The sequence below is a fragment of the Anser brachyrhynchus genome (genome assembly GCF_964034855.1).
Source record: "Anser brachyrhynchus genome assembly, chromosome: 14".
Lineage (NCBI taxonomy): Eukaryota > Metazoa > Chordata > Aves > Anseriformes > Anatidae > Anser > Anser brachyrhynchus.
The window spans coordinates 6,190,940-6,208,257 of NC_137709.1; the positions used below are offsets into that span (position 1 = coordinate 6,190,940).

The 17,318-nt window shown below is 57.6% G+C and overlaps 2 protein-coding genes across 3 annotated transcripts; both read right to left on the reverse strand.

The window, feature by feature from the left end:
- Positions 1-49: 49 nt before the first annotated feature.
- Positions 50-4,829, reverse strand: CD74 (CD74 molecule). 2 transcript variants are annotated; one of them, XM_080555634.1, is made up of 9 exons: positions 4,664-4,829; positions 3,124-3,299; positions 2,925-3,016; positions 2,776-2,838; positions 2,457-2,552; positions 2,197-2,287; positions 1,439-1,627; positions 1,081-1,152; positions 50-821 (listed from the first exon to the last, which is right to left on the reverse strand). In XM_080555634.1, exons 1-9 carry the CDS (start codon positions 4,732-4,734, stop codon positions 814-816), a joined length of 858 nt encoding a protein of 285 aa, XP_080411760.1. In that variant the 5' UTR covers positions 4,735-4,829; the 3' UTR covers positions 50-813. The 2 variants fall into 2 exon arrangements, with proteins under 2 accessions (XP_080411760.1, XP_080411761.1); XM_080555635.1 differs by lacking the exon at positions 1,439-1,627.
- Positions 4,830-9,790: 4,961 nt separating this feature from the next.
- Positions 9,791-12,947, reverse strand: RPS14 (ribosomal protein S14). The gene is made up of 5 exons (XM_080555648.1): positions 12,695-12,947; positions 11,422-11,572; positions 10,946-11,107; positions 10,664-10,740; positions 9,791-9,901 (listed from the first exon to the last, which is right to left on the reverse strand). Exons 2-5 carry the CDS (start codon positions 11,568-11,570, stop codon positions 9,834-9,836), a joined length of 456 nt encoding a protein of 151 aa, XP_080411774.1. The 5' UTR covers positions 11,571-11,572; positions 12,695-12,947; the 3' UTR covers positions 9,791-9,833.
- Positions 12,948-17,318: the final 4,371 nt, after the last annotated feature.

Below are 17,318 nucleotides of genomic sequence, written 5' to 3' on the forward strand. Positions count from 1 at the left end.
GTCTTGGTTATCGCAAGTACCCAGCCCTGGAGCTGCTTGCTTACAAGGCTTTCTTATTCAAAAGTTTATTTGAAATAATTAGCTTGTGACATCATTTATAAAGGAAGTATCAGATCTGTCAGGAAAATGAAAAGTCCCTCTGACTCCAGGACTTGCTCCTGTTCCCACCGCTACCCACGGCCGTGGCCGTTCTCCACCCTGAAGGGAGAAGCTGAAGGTGAGCACCTATCCCTACAAACCGAGTATTAAAAAAAATGCAAGAAATAGGAAGCTTTAGTAGTCTAACAGAGCCTCTACCTACAGGGTTTAGTTAAGAAGCTCGTGGAGGTTGTTTTGCTGCGTTTAATGTTTGTTCAGTGTAAGAAAGCATTCATTAGTGGCTCGTTCTTCAGCAGGGGCAATCTCGGCATGCCAGGGCCTGGTGCTGAGGGATGCCAGGGGAGAGGTGCCCAGGGGGACAGGCACAGGGCTGGGAACCGGGTGGTGACCTTCACACAATGCCCTCACTGCAGCTCACACCCCGTCAGCAACAGGGGAAAGGGCTGGTGGGCTGCTGCGGCTGAAATCGTGTTCCAGCCTGCTCCACCTAAAGTTTTAGCAAATGTTTCCCCTGTAGCATTTACCCTGGGGCAGCCCCAGCCAACTGCCATCAGCCCCAGGCCAGGCCCTGGAGCAGGGGAAGGGAAGCAATCGCTGCCTGGGAAGGAGTGCCCTAGGGTTTTTGGGAAAGCGAGGTAAGAGCAGAAATGAGATAGAGCAAACAACCCGAGCTGGGCTGCTGAAGGCCGCGTGGGCATCTGTGGGTGTCCTCTTCTACTTGGCTGTCGTGAGAGAAAGAGAAGGGGGGGATCAGCAGGCTCCAGGCGCAGTGAGCCAGCTCTGCCCCCTTCGTCCCCACCGTGCCCCCACACTGCTGCTGCAGGGCAGGGGTGAGAGCAGAGCTCTTCCAGCTCTGTGACTCGGTGGCCCCAAGGCATCTCCGTGCTGCTCCTGGCCTCATCCAGCCCATGAGCAGCCCAGGCCCGTGTCCGCATCCCCTCCCGTGCCCATATCCCCGAAGACCACCCGCCTTGTTCTCACCTTTGTCGGCACCCAGCTTGAGCATGTCCACCCCGGAGAAGATCATCTCCTCGGGCTCCGTCAGCGTGGCCCCTGCGGGGGGACAGCGGCGGCTCAGCGTGAAGCCCCCCACGGCCTCATCCAGCACCCCGGGGGCTCGGCAGCGCGGCGCACGGGGCTTTAATTGTGGTTTGGGGAAGGTTCATGCAACGCCTCGGCTCCCCTGGGACCAGGAGCCTGGGGGACGGGTGCTAGCCCCGTGCTCGCCCTTGCCCAGCACCTCTGCACGGCGCTGAGCACCCTCTCCTCTCCCTGGCTGCCTCTCCTCCTCCCTGACCGCGAGCAGCAGGCCGGGCACGCCGCTCGCCCCACCACCTACCCGAGCAGTCCAGCTCTCCCCGGGTGGCAGTGCCCTCAATCCTGGTGCCGTTTTTGTAGCAGCACCAGCAGTAGCCCGTGCTGGCGAGGCACTGCTTGGGCAGGTAGTCACCGTTCTCATCGCACTCGGGGCGGAAGCGACCCGGATGGACACCACCGAAATTGGCCTCCGCCTGGCACTTAGTTTGCACTAGGGCAATAAAAAACAAACAGGAGAGGCCGTGAGCTCCTTCCTCGGGCCGTTCTACCGCCCGGGAGCCGAAAGGGCTGCAGCAGGGGGGAGGAAGCCGGGCGAGCCGATTTCGGGAACCTGCAGCGACATGCTGTGGCTCGGGAGCGTTGTCTCGCTGGGATTTCCCCAAGGAAACCCATTTACCCTAATGGGAGCAAGCGGCGTGACCCTGCCTTCTCATCCAGAAGCAGCTAATTAACTTCAGCGATCCGCCTCAAGCAGCTAATTAACTTCAGTGATCTGCCCCAGTGATCTCCCTGAAGCAGCTAATTAACTTTACGCCCCCCCGGTGATCTCCCTGAAGCCCTGGGGTAACCAAACACCGAGGGGTCGGGGCGCCGCTCTGGCTTTTCAGCCTTGCTCTCCCCAGGGGCCTCCGAACGGAGGCTGACCACGGGAAGAAGAGGTCACGAGGAGCCGGAGGCCGCGAGCGGGCAGGGGACGGGGGGGTGCAGCTGCCTTTGGGGCGGCACCTCCCGAAGGGTCGGCCCTAACCCTCCGCCAGCTCAGGGCCCCCACCCCGGTACCTTTCTCCGCCGGGATGGCCTTACGCTCGTCCGGCTTGGGGCTTTTGGCCATCTCGAACAGCAGCCACTTGTGCATCCAGGACTCGAAGGACTGCAGGGGGGGAGCAGAGCGTCAGCCGGGAGCTGCAGCGGTGCCGGGGGGCGTTGTGCTGCCCAGGGTCCTGAGCCCTGGTACCAGCAGGATTTACGCCGGTCCCAACCCCCCCCCCCAGGCCAAGGCAGCAAGGGAAGGGCAGGAGAGGACAGAGACCGGCACTGACCTTCCAGTCCACGTCGGTCATGGTCTTCTTCAGGCTCTTCAGGTTGTCCAGCAGGCTGTCCTTCAGCTCCGGGAACATCTTCCTGGGGTCTCCTTGCTGCAGAGGGCACGCCGTGGTGAGACAAAGGAGGGAGAACGCGGGGACGGGGTGGGAGGAAGGTCAGCTTCCGTCGCCTAGGCTGGTGTTACCAAGCCCAGGAGCTCCAAGAGCCCAAGGAAAACCCAGCCCCAGCCAGGAGAGCTCGGAGCGAAGGGTCCCATCGCCTCCTGCAGCGCAGGGGGCAGCCGTGGGGCTCGGCGGAGCTCATGGGGGAGCTTACCAGCAGCAGGTGCCTGACTTGGTCCTCGGTCTTGTTGCTGCGGGGCCCCATGTCCTTCACGGGCTGGGGAAGGGAAGCAGAGGGGGGGTGAGCACGAGGGGGCGGCGAGCCCCGCACAGCGGGGGGCATGTGGCCGTACTGTGGCTTACCATGCTGTCTACGGAGGGGGCAAGAGGCAGGACCCTCATGGCCAGGGGGGTGTTCACCATGGACATCTTCATGTTGCTCGCGGGCTTGCTGCCTGCCAAGGGGGGAGCGGCGTGAGGAGCAGGGCGCAGCAGGGCAGCCCCTCGCTGTGACCCCCCCCGTTTTAATCCCCATCACGGCGATGCCACGGGGGCTACTGACTCTGGGGCAGCTTGCGCTGCAGCGCCTCCAGCTGCAGGTTCTGCGAGGTCCTGGTCAGCTTGCTGATCTGCCCGCTCTGCTGGTACACGAAGTAGATGGTGACGGCCTGGCCGGCGATCAGCAGGGCCACCAGGATGGAGAGCGTGGAGAGGGCGGCTCTGCGGCCAAAGACAGACCTGCGGGACACAGAGGGACCCGGTCACGGTCGTGGTGTTCCTCCTCCCGGCTGCGGATTTCCAAATCCCTTCCGAATGCCCCGTACCGAATAGGGGAGCCCTGTGGTCACCTGTCCCCAAACCTTCCTGCAGCCACGTCTTGCCCCTTAACCCCGCGCCACCCCAAATCAGCCCTGCTCCGAGGAGCTCGCTTGCACCCAGACAAATGCAAATCCCTCCTGGGCACGGCCGGGTGCTGCACGAGCGAGACGTCAGCGCTCGGGTGGCTGCCGCGCACCGGGAACCGAAACCCGCGGTGGGGAGACGTGGGGGCACCCGTGGGGCTGGGGTGTCTGGGGCATGGCCCTACACGGGGGGCGGTGAGGCCACCCGAAGCCTGGCTGGTCCCAGGGGTCAGAAAACACGTCCTGAGTTATTTCTTATTTATTAAAAAAAAATAAATAAATCTGAGAAAGCAAAGGAGCGGAGCCCCCGCTCTCCGCAGCCTGGATGCGTGCCCAGGGTGCGGCGTTGGGATCGCACGCAGAAGCCAAAAAAAAGGCAAACGAAGGCAGAAAATGGCTGCGTGGCCTGGCCCCGAGCCCTCCCGGGCCGCGTCCTGCCCCAAGGAGCCGCCCGTGCCCTGCGAGGTGCGGCACCCAAGGGTGCTCCCCTGCTCCGCCGCTGCTGAGGGACGCGTCTGGATCTGGCCTCGCCGCCAGGCGGTCTGCCTGGTGACCGATGATGTCACTGCTCCCGGGTTTTTCATTGGCTGGGGGTGTTTAATCGGGGGGGCAAAGAGGCTGGGAGATGGGGGCTGGCTGGGACGTGGCGGTGGCCCCGTGGGGCCCTGGGTCCGTGCTGGGCCCTCGTCCGCCCCGTAACCGGGCTGGGAGCCTGCCCGCCCCACGGCCAGCACACGAAGCTGCCCCACAGCCAGGCCAGGAACCCGCCCGCCCCACGGCCACGCGGTGCCCCCCGCCCGCCCCACGGCCGGCACACGAAGCTCTCAGCCCCACAGCCGCGCCGTTCCCCCACCAGCCACGCAGCCGCGACATGACCCCGCTGCTCCACCGCCACGCCGTGCCCTCGTCTGCCCCAACGCCACGTCGTGAACCTGCCCGCCCCGTACCCACACCGTGCCCTAAATGCCCCACAGACGCTCTGCGACCCCCCCCCCCTCGGCCCCAAGCCGCCCCCAACCCCATAACCACGCCGTGCCGCTGCCCCACGGCCATGCCCCGACCCCTTCCACCCCACGGCCACGCCGCACCCGCCTTCGCTCAACCACGTCCCATTTAGCCCCACAGCCGCAGCGTGACCCACAAATGCCCCACAGCCACTTTGTCCTCCCGTGCCCCCCACCGAGACCCCCCCCCCAGCACCTCTGGGTGTCCCCGACGGGGAGCACCCCGCTGCCGCGATCGGAGATGAGGTCCCGCTGCTCCTCGGCCATGGCTGCACCGTCGGCACTGCGCCCGATGGGGAAATGAGAGCCCGGGGGGGGCCGCGGATGGAAATACCCCCCCTGGGGCACCCCCCCACTGCCACCCCTAGCGGGGGGGGGCAGGAAAAAAAAAGCCCCATTGGCTGCCGGTACCCGCATCAGCTGTTGCCAGGCAGAGCTCTGCTCGGAAGGTCTCTGGTCCAGAGATGACGCCGGGTCCCGTCCCGAATATGTCGCTGCCGCTGTGTTGGGCATCGCTTCCCGTCCCACCGCCACGCCGTGACACCCGGCCCAGCTTCACGGGGCTCCGGGGTCCCCAGGCGCAGGGGATGGGGTGTGGGGCACAGGGTATAGGATAGGAAAAGTGGGGTGTGGAGGTGGGATGCGGGTACGGGGTGGGAGAAGTGGGGTGCAGAGGTGGGATGCACTGGGGAGGGCTCCCACCCGCCAGAGGCTGAGCGGGACCCCCACGAGGGGCCTGCCGTCGGAGCAAACCCTCTCACACCTCCGCCACCGGGGCCGAGCTGCACCCCAGCCCAGCTCCCTGCCTCGGGGGGGCACTTTCATCCTGCCCCCCCCAGTGCCCAAGGACTGAGGGGCACCATTTGAAGAAGAGCTGGGTGTTTCCAAGCCACCCTCACACCCTGCCTGCGGTGGGTTTGGGGTGCCCACGAGCAGCCCCCACCCCAAAGCTGAGGGAGGAGGAGCAGCCCCACAAATGGGACCCCCCCCCCCCACACACACCACAGGGGGGGCCATGCAGCCCCCGTCCCTGCACAACGCTGGCACTCGGTGATTTTACAGAGGGCCGGGGCAGCCCAGCGGGGGCACGGCCCCACAGCTCCACGGCCCCAGCGGTAGGACCCAGCACGGCTGCAGGCAGGGCGCAGCCGAGAGCAGACCCGGGTGGGAAATTCAAGCGAGGGCTGGGCGCCGGGTGGTGTCACCAGTCACTGGGCAGCCCTCCGCGCGCGCTGCTCCTGCTGCACAAAGTTTTAGTGCTGGGACAAGGACGAGTGGGGTTCTTTAGCAAATATTCCCACAAATATTTTGTGCTGGCAGGGATTGCACTGCAAAAAAAAAAAAAAAATCTCTCTGAGAAATGTGGCTGAGGAATACCCGAAGCCACTCCCAAGGACTGGGGCAGGGGCTCGCAGAAGCCCCCTTGCACCATCCCCAGAAGCAGGCATTAATTATTATAATTAATATAGCAATTAATATAGCTATTAACCTCCCTGCTGCTCTGAGGACAAGCAACTCTTTAGCATGTCTGCAGAAGCCAGCAACACACCCTGAGCATTCAAAAGGGAAAAAAATCCCATAAAACCACCCGGTAAAATTTCCATCGCTCCCCTCACCCAGCCCGTGGCAGGCACGGAGGGGATCCGAGGGATTTGGTTTCCTCAGCTCCTCGCTGGGTGCAGGGGGGGAGCATGGCTGTGAGCCCCCAGCCCTGGGGCCGTGCCACCACCAGAGCTTTTGGCCCGAGGGGGAACTGGGGAGAGGGAACAGGAATTCGGAAAGCGAAAGCAGCAGCGATTTCATGGAGGTCTGCCCCGTGCTGTAGGCAAAGAGCTGCTGGGGGTGTGGGCTGCAACTGCCCCCACACCGGGGGTGAGCCCTGAGCCGGGACTGCCCCGGCACCGAGCCCAGCGCGGGGCTTTCAGCACTGGATCAGCCCTTGCTCTGCACACAGGGATTTAATTAAGAAAAAAATGTTTTGCACAGAAGGCTGTGGTATTTAAAGTTTTACGGAAGTAAGTTATCACTTTTCCTAGGAAGATGGCGACCTTTTGTTTAGCAGCTTTCATCCTTTTTTTTTTCCCCCCCCCAGTGTTTCTTCCATCGCCTCAGGGCTGTGCCCGGCCTCAGCCAGCGGGGTGCAGCCCCCAGCCCCATGTCCCCCCCATCCCCAGGGGACCTGTCCACTTGCGGGAGCGCACACGGAGCTGTCCGCCCTGTGATCCTGCCCACGGGCATCCAGAAACGGGCTGTGGACCAAGACCATCCAAAATCCCACCCAAATCTCTCTGTGCAGGAGCCAGGACAGCTCCGTTTTGCACTGCCCGTGAAAGCTGTGACGCTATGCGCTGTTACAGGGGGCTGGGGAAACAGCCGTATTTTTGGGGGGCAAACCGAGCTACCTTAACGTCTGGGATAAGGAGCAATTTTGGGGCTTGGTTCAGACTTGTATGCTACCTGAAGACCTTGACCCAGGCCGGCAGAGCCTTTATTTCAGACATGTAGGTGGAAACATCCCTGGGGACACTCCCCTGACGGCACTTGGTTCTGGCTGCCTGCGACAGCAATGGCAGGGCCAGGGGCTCTCACAGGGCCCCAGGAGCCACCAGCAAACACAGACCCATCACTGCCACATGCCTGGCACCTCTCGGCTCTGTTTTTGGGGTATTTTTACAGGACGGGTGGATTCACACATGACTGCACGACATAAACTAGCTCTACGGGGGCAGGAAGAGGCACAATCCGCGAGGCCTCTCCAGGAGGCCGCAGTGGGCCCCGGCCAGGCCCCAGGACCTGTGCTCCCACCACAGCCCGGCTCTCCCCTTTCTCTTCCTCATTTGCTATTTCTCTTCTGGGGGATTTCACGCCGCTGCAAGAGGTTGTTCCAAAGACGTCAGATCAGCTGAAAAATAAAAGCAGTTTGCCATTAAACGCCCAGCCCACGCGCCGCACTCAGTGCAGCGGGAGCACCCTGCCCCGGCTCGCCGAGGGACGCGGGGGGGTTACGGCAGCTCCGGGCACCCAGCAGGGCTCCTGCTTCCACAGACTGAGGGTTAACGAAGCAAATCCGCCCTCCCGCAGAGGGCAAAGCTCTCCTGCCACCTGCGTGAGCTCCAGAAAACCTTCCTGGGGGAGGAAAGGCAAAGGCCGAGCGGGGCAGCAGGTTCATGGGTCGGGCAGGAAGGGCTCAGCGGCTGCTTGAGCAACTGGTGGAGTAAAGCGAGGCACGGCTTGGGGTTACAGCCCCTGGCCCCCGGGGACACTGCCTGCCAGCCAGCCCTGACCCTCCTGCGTGGGAGGGCTCAGCCAGGCAGCCCCAAAGCCGCTTCCCTCTGCGTGCTCGCGGAGCACGGCGGAGGCAGCCACCTTCCCTTTTCAACGAGCTCCCAACACAGCAGCGGTGCTCTGCTTTGCGTTCCCAGAGCTTTCCCCAAACACCCCCTTCATGAAGCAGCCCGATTAATGTCGCCTTGGACAGAGTAACACCAAAACAGCGACAAGGTTTAACTGTATTTAGGATTTTTTTTTTTTTGTAATAAAGATCGTACTGAGTAGAGCTGTGTTACCACCCAGCGCCTTTGCTCCCTGCTCTCGCACAGCTCTGCCCTGTCCCCTCCTCAGCACTAGGCTGCGTTCAGCTCCACGCTGGCTGAACAAACCACTGTTGGCTTCATTTTTTTTCAGCACTTTCTCCACACAAAGTTCAAAGAACACTTAAGAGTACAGGAAAATAGCTATTTAAACTGCAATAATGCACTTTTAAGACAGAAGGGACCCCATTTCTAAAGTTTTCCACAGCCGCATATAAAATTACAAATAAAACACCCCGGCTATGCCAAGAGAAATGCTGGCTTAGGAACACGGGTCCAGGCAGAGATTTTTTTTTTCCATAAAAACGGGAAGTCATGTATTAAGCAACAGCTTGCAGAAAACCCACTGCTCGTTAGCTCGCTGACAAGCATAGCTTTCTTTTCCACAGCAGGGACACCTCGAAGAGATCGTGACTAACTCCGAAACCACAAGCATCCAAGCTTTTTTAACTACAGAAAGTAAGACGCACCACGGCTTCAGATCAGTCTCATTTCCTCCAACAACTTACATCCCCTTTCACCGCGTGAGCTAGCGCTGGAGAGCTGAAAACGGAGCTTGGCAGGAGCAATGTGCCCTGGATCTTGTTTGGGGTGAGCAGCCTCACTGGAACAGAGCCTGCTTTGAAAGCAGAGCGCCTCCAACAAAGCTGCTAGTCAAGGTGTCCTTTCTTGTAACGAGGAAGGTGGGTAGGTAAAGGAATCCTATGAAGTATTTTAAGATACAAAGGTGTGGGAAAGAGCCTACAGGAAAGGAGTGAAGTTCTCAGGCCTCAGGATCTTGAGACAGATTTTGTCCAAGGGCCCAGGACCCCAGAACATTGCCTTCCAACTTCATTTATAGGCCACACATCATCATTTATACGATGATTTATATTTGCCATGTAACAGTGCTAAAAATTCTAAGTTTTCATCAATCCTCATTAAGACACAGCTACCATCACTTAACCCTGACTGCAAGTATTCCTGGACAACCGTTTTAGAAGTACTTGCTCATTGCCAAGACAGACTGCTACTGAAGAGCACGGAATTGCAACTGAGAAGCATGACAGACTCTACCTGCCTCTAAAATAAGCTGCCTGCTACACAGTGCCTTGCCCTGGAGATCAGAAGACTGACCCACGTCACCGCAGGCACCGCACAGCATTAGGGCTGCAGTCACCATTTCACAGGAGGAATTTTGATAATTTCATCTCTTGAAAGGCAGAAGCCACAACTATTTTAACTGTCGGCTTGACACCATGAACATAAAGGAACTCAGCCATCTTAAACTACACTTCTCAAATACCCTATGCCCAGACATCTTCTCTTGGTCTAAAACCTTACTATAGCCAAGGAGGTGACAAAAACAAGTAATTTAAAAGCTTGGAGAGCTGCGAAGAGAACATTTTAAAAGGTGGAAGTAGGCATTTATTCCACGTGATGGCAGCACATTTAGCGTAAGGTAAACATCAGCGCAGGAAGCAGGGCACAACCAGGAAGCGAGGAGTCATTTTTCTGAAATACATCTGGAAGCATAAATGTATCAACAGAGCAGCTGAGGGAGCTGTAATTTCAGTGCTTTTAGAAGCTTTCCTGGTGTATGTTCAAGCACACACAGCTCCTCTGTTGTGGCGGTGCTACCTGCAGCACAAACAGGAAGCCCAACTGCAGAGGATAAGCCGTTTGTGGCTGGAATCAAACTGAAGCTGCTCAAATTCTGAGCGTACCTCAGCAAGCGAATACACAGACGAGAAAAGGTTTGTAAGAGAGCTTTAATAATGAAAGGTGCAGCATTGTTTACAGACGACGTCCACGGCGACCACCCTTTCTGCGAGTACTGTCAGAGGGGATGGGAGTGACATCCTCTGTGGGAGGAAAGAAAGAATAATAATAAAAAAAAGTTAGCTTCCAGAGGAACCCCAAGAAACCAACTGGGCAAAGCCACCCACCCTAAGCAGTCAGCCCCAACATCCTGCACCTTGGCAAGCAGCTGCTGCAGAAGCCACGCACTGGCAGAACAGTCCATGGGAGGTAAAGTATCTGTGAAATCACCAAATGCTTGGTACCCAAGGATTTTAATGCCAAGGATGCAGAAATCCCCATCTTCCTGCCCACCTAAACCAAGTACCCACAGCACTTCTAAAGAAACAGACTGCACGCAGTGTGACTTTAGGGCAGCCAGCACTACCACGTCTTGCAACTCCCCTACAAAGTTCAGGATTCTCCCTCAAACAGTTTGAGGAACTCAGTTTCAGAATGAGTAAGTAATAACCAAGACCAGCACAACACTTCCAGGTAGCTGAACAGCTCTAGCACAAGCAACGTTACATCAGAGGCCCATCATGGAGCCAAACACTTGGAATCCGGAGCCAACTCACGCCACCTCCTGGTGAGTCTTCAATTAAAGATGCATCATTTTAATCAAACCCTACCTACAGTGGCGTGTGACAGAAGCTAAGCAGGACATCCCCAAATCAACCTGTTACACCAAGCACAAGAATCCTGTGGCATATAAGCCCAGAGCTCCTTCTGCTTAATAATTCCTCAAAACTTTACTTTAGCAGCAAGGCTCCGCACGGATACACAGTGCCACATGCCACCTACGCAGCACTTCCTCCATCACTCACCGATACGGCCGATCTTCATTCCGGATCGGGCCAGAGCTCTCAGGGCTGACTGAGCACCAGGACCGGGAGTCTTGGTCCTGGAAGAGAGAATCACAGCCATCAATCTCTTAAACGACTCACAAGTTGAACACAATTCACAAACAACTCATTTTAAAAATCAGCTCCCCACTTCAGAACGTCCCAATACTGGAACTCACCTTCCTCCTGTCTCAGATCCAAACCAAACTGGTTCCAAGACCAGGCACACCCTCTGAATACCAGTGCCCGACCCCTCCAATGTACCTATTTCCACCAGTTGCCCGCAGCTTAATGTGCAGGGCAGTGATGCCCAGCTCCTTGCACCTCTGGGCGACATCCTGAGCTGCCAGCATAGCTGCGTAGGGAGAAGACTCGTCTCTGTCAGCCTTCACCTTCATGCCACCAGTCACACGGCAGATGGTTTCCCTACAAACAGAAAAGAACACGTTCAGAAAAAAAGCAACTTCCCTCTCCTTCCTACAAACCAGCTTCAGCGCGGTGATGGAACCAGCCATTCTGACACACTGCTGGATCAGTAAGCCACTGTGCAGTACCTCAAGCACAATATTCACCACAGAGGTGCACATCGAGACATCTACGATCACAAATGCATAGCATCTTATCTTATGGCTCAGCAGAAGTTCGAGGACTGCACTGGACCTTCTTGCCAAATACAATCTCTGTTTTCAAAAGTGAAAAAGCCAGGTACTGCAGCGAGGTGACCAGCGTGCAATACTCACTTGCCAGAGAGATCAGTAACATGGACAAAAGTGTCGTTGAAGGAAGCAAAGATATGGCAGACGCCAAACACGTTTTCTCCTTCAGCGACCTGAGGTCCCAAGCTGATGACCTGTTCTTCCTTCTTCTCCTTGCCCTTTCGGGGTGCCATTTCTGAACAACAACAAAAAGCCACATTAGTACGTGAAATACGTGTGATGGTGGATTTCTCAGCATTCTCTTAAAGGATTTTATGAGCCACTCTGCAATCACAACCTCCTACCAAGCAAGACAACTGAGTTCCTGATGGCAAAATGCATCTGGCAATTTTGGGATATAACTGGACTTCTTAAAAATAAGAAAACGCAAGTATTTGCAGCTTTGCTGTATGCTGGCAAGCAGGCCAGCACCCACAACTGTTTAGCAGGGTCTCAAGCTGCTGGTGCTTCTGCCTTTAAAGCCTCCACCTCACGCAGATGGTGGCAAATGTAGCACTCAGGAATGTTTGGTTTGGTGCCTGGTGATCCCACACATCTGCTCCTGGAGCACAGAGAGATGGTTCCCTGCTGTCCTCTCTCACCAAACACCAGCTACAGTAAGCACTTTACAGGAGAAAAAAATATGACGACTTCATTAAGAAAATGAAGTCAAGGCATGACCTACTTTTATCCACAAGCCTTAGCCTGATGGCCTCCTCTCTACCGAGGAACAGCATGTAATCCCGAGTGTTTATCAAGGCCTACAGGGGCACTCCAACAAACCCTTCTGGCACGCCCAGTGAAAGGCTGCATCGATGTTACCATCCCAAAGCAACTCCGCTGTTTACAGGCGCATAAAGCTCAGCAGCACTCACTTCCCAAACCACCGAGCATGCTAAGCCACGGGCACCTCATGCCAGTATCAGCTCCGAAGAGCCTGCTGCTCTTCGGCATCGGCCTGCACGCACCCTGGACGCGGCCCTGGCCACCCCGCACCCAGGAGGCCGCACGGAGCCGCTGCCGGGGGCCGGTGCCAGGCCCAGGGCAAGCCCCAGACCCCAGACCCCAGACCCCAGACCCCCAGTCCTCCTCCTCCTCCTCCTCCACCCCCGGCCGGCCGCGCCGTGCCCATCCCGGTACGCCGGCCCTCCGCCGGCCGCCCACCTACGCCAGCCCCCGGCTCGGCCGCGGCCTAGCGCCGCGCTCCGCCGGGAGCGCCCCCCCCAGGCAGCCCCGGGGCCGGGCAGGCGGGCGGCGAGCGGGGCCGGCGCGGGGAGCCGCGGATGGCGGCGGATGGCGGCGGCTCCCCCTCACTCACCCGCCCGTCTGCTCCGGCGGCCGCCGCTGGAAAGGAAGTGGCAGGGCGCAGGGGGCGGAGGTGGCCGCGCTCACCCGGAAGGGATGGCGGCGGGAGGCCGGCTTCCGCCCGCACACGGTAGCGGGTTCACGGATCGCGGGGGCAGGAGGTGCTCGGCTCTGCACGGCGCGGCGCCCCGCCGCCCCGGGGACAGCCGTGAACAGCGCTAGGGAGCGCAGCCGGGCCGGCCTCCGTAAAATGGCGGCGCCCGCCTCAACCGGGGCTGCCCTCCTCAAGATGGCGGCGTCCGCCTCAACCGGGGCTGCCCTCCTCAAGATGGCGGCGTCCGCTACCACGGGAGCTGCCCTCCTCAAGATGGCGGCGCTCGCGGCTCCGCACTCCCCTCCCCAACATGGCGGCGCCCGCTTCAACCGGGACCGCCCTCCTCAAGATGGCGGCGCCCCCACCCTCCCCCCCCCGGGGCCGCCCCCTTCAAGATGGCGGCGGTCGCCTGGCCGCAGTTCCCTCCCGAAGATGGCGGCGCCACCCTTCAGCAGACTGCTGTCCCTCAGAGAAGGGGGTCTGCGAGCCTTTCTCTTTCCCCTTGGGCGGCGTTTTGCCGTAATTAAAGGGCTCTTCCTAAGCACTGCATAACGGTGCCACACGGCCCAGCTTCCTGCTGTGGTGGGATGGGTCAGTGTGTGCCAGGTGTGAGGGCTACAATAGCTGTCTCAAGCGGCCACCAGCCCTGCTTCAGCCTCTCCGGCCGGTTGTTCCAGGGGGCCGTCAGGTCTCTGTTTTAACCTGGTTTCACCGACAGAAGCCAACCCGAAGCAGAAGCCGCGGTGCAGAGCTTTCCACTGGGCTTTGTGCACGCATCGAAGTTCTGTTCAAACTACGTTAGCGTAGCTGATGTGGCAAGTGCCACCAGTATAAAAAACTGCTTATTCCAGTTCAGCGAAGCAAAATAAATGAGACGGGGAGCATTTAATACTGGCATAACTACGTCTACCCCAGGGCTTCCCTCAGCACGTTACGGCTGTGCTCCTGGCAGAGCTGTGCCAGGGGACCCCGAGAAGCACAGGCCTGAAGCGGTTTCACAAACAGACAGGGGGATTTGGTGCAGCACGTGCGTGGGGACGGGGCCCCCGGTCCCCCTGGTCCAGCAGCTGCAGTCCTGGCCCCGGGCAGAGCTGGCACCGGGCCTGGGAGGCCCCGGCAGAGGCCGGGCACCAGCTGCTCCTCTCGCACTGCTGGTGGGTGGCTGAGCACAACTGCATCTCTTGTGGGGATCCAAACAGCTGCCCGGGTTGCTCGGCTGTAAAAGAAGCTCAGACACTTTTGCTCCAGCCCGCTGGAAAGGCCTGGAGTCCTGCAGGGCAGTGTCGTTTCTCCACCAAGACCCCATTCACCCACAATGTGAATGGCCACTGAGCCTCCTGGGGGTGTAAGCGTGCCCCTGGTGAAGCCAACAAAATCTCACGCTGTGCAAGAAGAGGCTTGAGCGGAGAATGTGCGATTCTGCTTTGTTCGTAACCCACAGTGCCATCGGGTGACTCCCAGCTATTGACAGCACCAGGTCTAAGCTTAATGTCTTCATCCAGGAGGACAGCTACCGCTCAATTCAAGGCTTTCGATTAAGACCTTAAAGCCCTAGCTTAATGTGCAGCGACCTTGCCTGACCCATTAAAGAAAACCAAACAGAAAGACTCCCTACAATCAACATCTCTGCTGACATCTTAGACCTTCAACCTCTTCGTTGAGCTGCCTGATCCCAGGAGACTCCTAGATGAGGCTTACCTGCTAATGTAGCCCAGCTGTACGTGCTTCTTTCTCCTAACAAATTTCTGCAGGAATCAAGTAGGTTTCTAATGTTGTTAGTGTCTGCCTTATTTCCTCCTCTAAGAGCTGGTTGCATAACGCTTCCTATCATTCTCCCAGAAAATTTATCTCTATAAGACTATAAGGAGGTGTTCAGGAATTTTACCCATAAGGGGATATACATAGAGATTTTAATATGCATAAGTCTTTGGAGCATTTTCTCTTAAGGAGCTAATGGGAGATATTTAAATACACATAATTCTCTGCTGGGAAGTCAGAAGGCTGATGTAAGTGGCACAGACTTTGTAGCTGTGAATGATGGTGCAGGGACTCCCTCCCAGAACAATTATCAGGGGAGACTTCTTACACCTCTACAGCAAATAGAATGTAAATTTGTAAAGTTTTACATTAAGGCAATCCAGCGAGTGAATATTTAAATCAGCTCCATCTGATTTAAATAGGGCTCAGGAGAGTAAAGATGGGAAACATCAAAGACCTTTGAAAAAAAGACAGATTGAACCTGACTTAATAGCACTTGCGATATGCTTCCTGGGCCTGATCCTGCCCTGCTTTTCTAAACACCTCCTCACTTAAACCAGAGGACCAGAGGAGAAGCAGATGGCTGTAGATGAGGTATGAGGGAGGCTCCGTGTAGTTGTTCCACCGGAGGGATTGCACAATCTGAAGGCCTGAAAACGCTTCTGCAGGGAGGGTCCAATACCTCTTCTTGGACAAAGGAATTTGCTGCTGGCTCATGGGAAACTTTTGAACCCCCCTAGTGCCTGGTGCTTTTGTGTTCTGGCATGAAAAGAGACCAGTGCAATGAATTTGTCTGCTGCTGAATATCTTTGTATAGCACAGCCTTCTGCTCCTGATGCTGGTGCTGAACTGGGTGCCCCAGAGGGCTGGAGGAAAATCCACAGCAAGTCTGGAGAGCACTGGGGAGCGATGGGATAAGGGATGCCCTCATTGCCCCACAGGATGAGAGAGGCAGGCTCCAGCTTAACCCGTGTGCTCAGGTACGGTGCTGTGGGGAGGCTGAGCAACTTGGGGGTGTTGAATTTTTTTTAGGGGAGCTTCTATGTGCCCAGCAAGGCTGACATCTTTCAAGGTATCTTTCCTCTTCTCTGGCCAAGCATGCAAGGTCCCTCCAGGGAGAAGAGGTTTGTTCCATAAGGCTCCCTGCTTCCCTGCACCTCCCTGTGCATCCTCCCAGGAAAGCTTTCTGCGCTCACGGATGCCGTGATAAAGCCCACTTGACTCTGCGGGCCACCCTGCCTGCTCCTCTCTTCATTAGCAGCTTGCCGCTGCATCAGGGATCTTCCTGTTTAAATATTGAATGATAGTCTTTTAAAATATACATTGGCAGGAGTGCAGTAATTCCAGCCAGGGGCTCCAGTGACACCGCCTGTGGGTTGATTTGACTGTCGAGGGGAAGGACGGGGCTGGTTGCCTGGGCAAGGCTGATCCCCCCCGTCACTGCTGCCCTTTGCCTGCCCTCTGTTCTGATACAAATCCCGATGGCAGGGACTCCTCTGTGCCCTATTTTTACCCAGATTTGAGGTGCGCTGATTTGAGGGGCTGAGTTTCCCTCTGTTTTGCCATTCCTCCCTTGAATCTCACCTCCCTGAGGATTTTTCCTCCCCTTTTAGCTGTTTCTCTGCTTACTCAGTGGAGCCCCGTGTGCGTGCACAGGGCAGACAGCGGTGATCTTCCCCGAGGCTTGCACCCGCCTGCAGATGTCCTTGTGGAACAGATGCAAGCCAGAGGCACGGAAATGGGCGAGCTTCCACTTACAGGGTAACAGGCTGAAACAACCACGGGCGCTCCAGATGAACTTCCAAAAAACCCCAGCAACCCAGCGCTTCCAAATGCAACGCTGCCCACAGCCCCAGAGCAGCTGGGAAGCAGGCTGGACCGAATCCCTCAAGGCACGCTGCGGGATGGGGTTTTCCTACTCCCGGGGAGGAGTTCTCTCCTCTCTCTTTGCCACAGGCTTTGCACCAGTCCTGGTGTGTCTGCAGGGGAGCTGCCCGAATGCCATCCAGGACCAGGCTGCTGAGCGCCGAGGACCTTCCCAGGCTGGGATGATTCACAGGAGGGGCACCCGGCAGGGACTCGAGGACTGTGTCCTCCAGCCTGGCAGGAAGGATGCTCAGGCCACAGCGAGGTCAGTGGCAGAGACGATGTGTATTTGCTTTGAGAAATCCCTCAGATTTAGTTCTTGAATGTGTAATTAAAATTCCAGCTGCTTCTTGGTTATAGCCTCTCCAGCCCATGGGAAACCCACAGACACGGTGACGCTGCAAGCGGATTTCATAACTCAGCCAGTGACTAAACAGAAAGGGAGCCTGTGAGCCGAAATGGGAACGCTGCTCCCCATCCTTTATCCGGCCCAGGCTTTGGCCCTGGTGGAAACCAGCCCTGGCTGGGAGGGGGTCAGTGGGAAGCCCCGGCCTGCCCCGCGAAGCACCCCGCTCAGGGCTTTCCGCAAGTGGGAATTCTTGGCGCTGGAAGGCCGTTGTTTCCGTGGCCGTGTCTTGTTCCCACAGGCCACTTGCTGAGTGCTGTCGCTAGACCGATGGCCTTGAAACAGAGACTGGAGGAAGAAGAGGCCGAAACTATTCCTGGAGGTTGAACTCTTGCCATCTGCCTGGTGTGGAGCAGGGTCTGCGCCTGGGACTCTCGTGGGGCTGGTGGGCAACAGCTCCAGGCCCCTCACAAGGGCATCGTTCCTCTAATAACACCGATAAAGAGAAATTCGGGGCCATGAATGCAGCCATTCACAGGTTTAAAAAAGGACAGAAAAGTTTTTTCCTTTCAC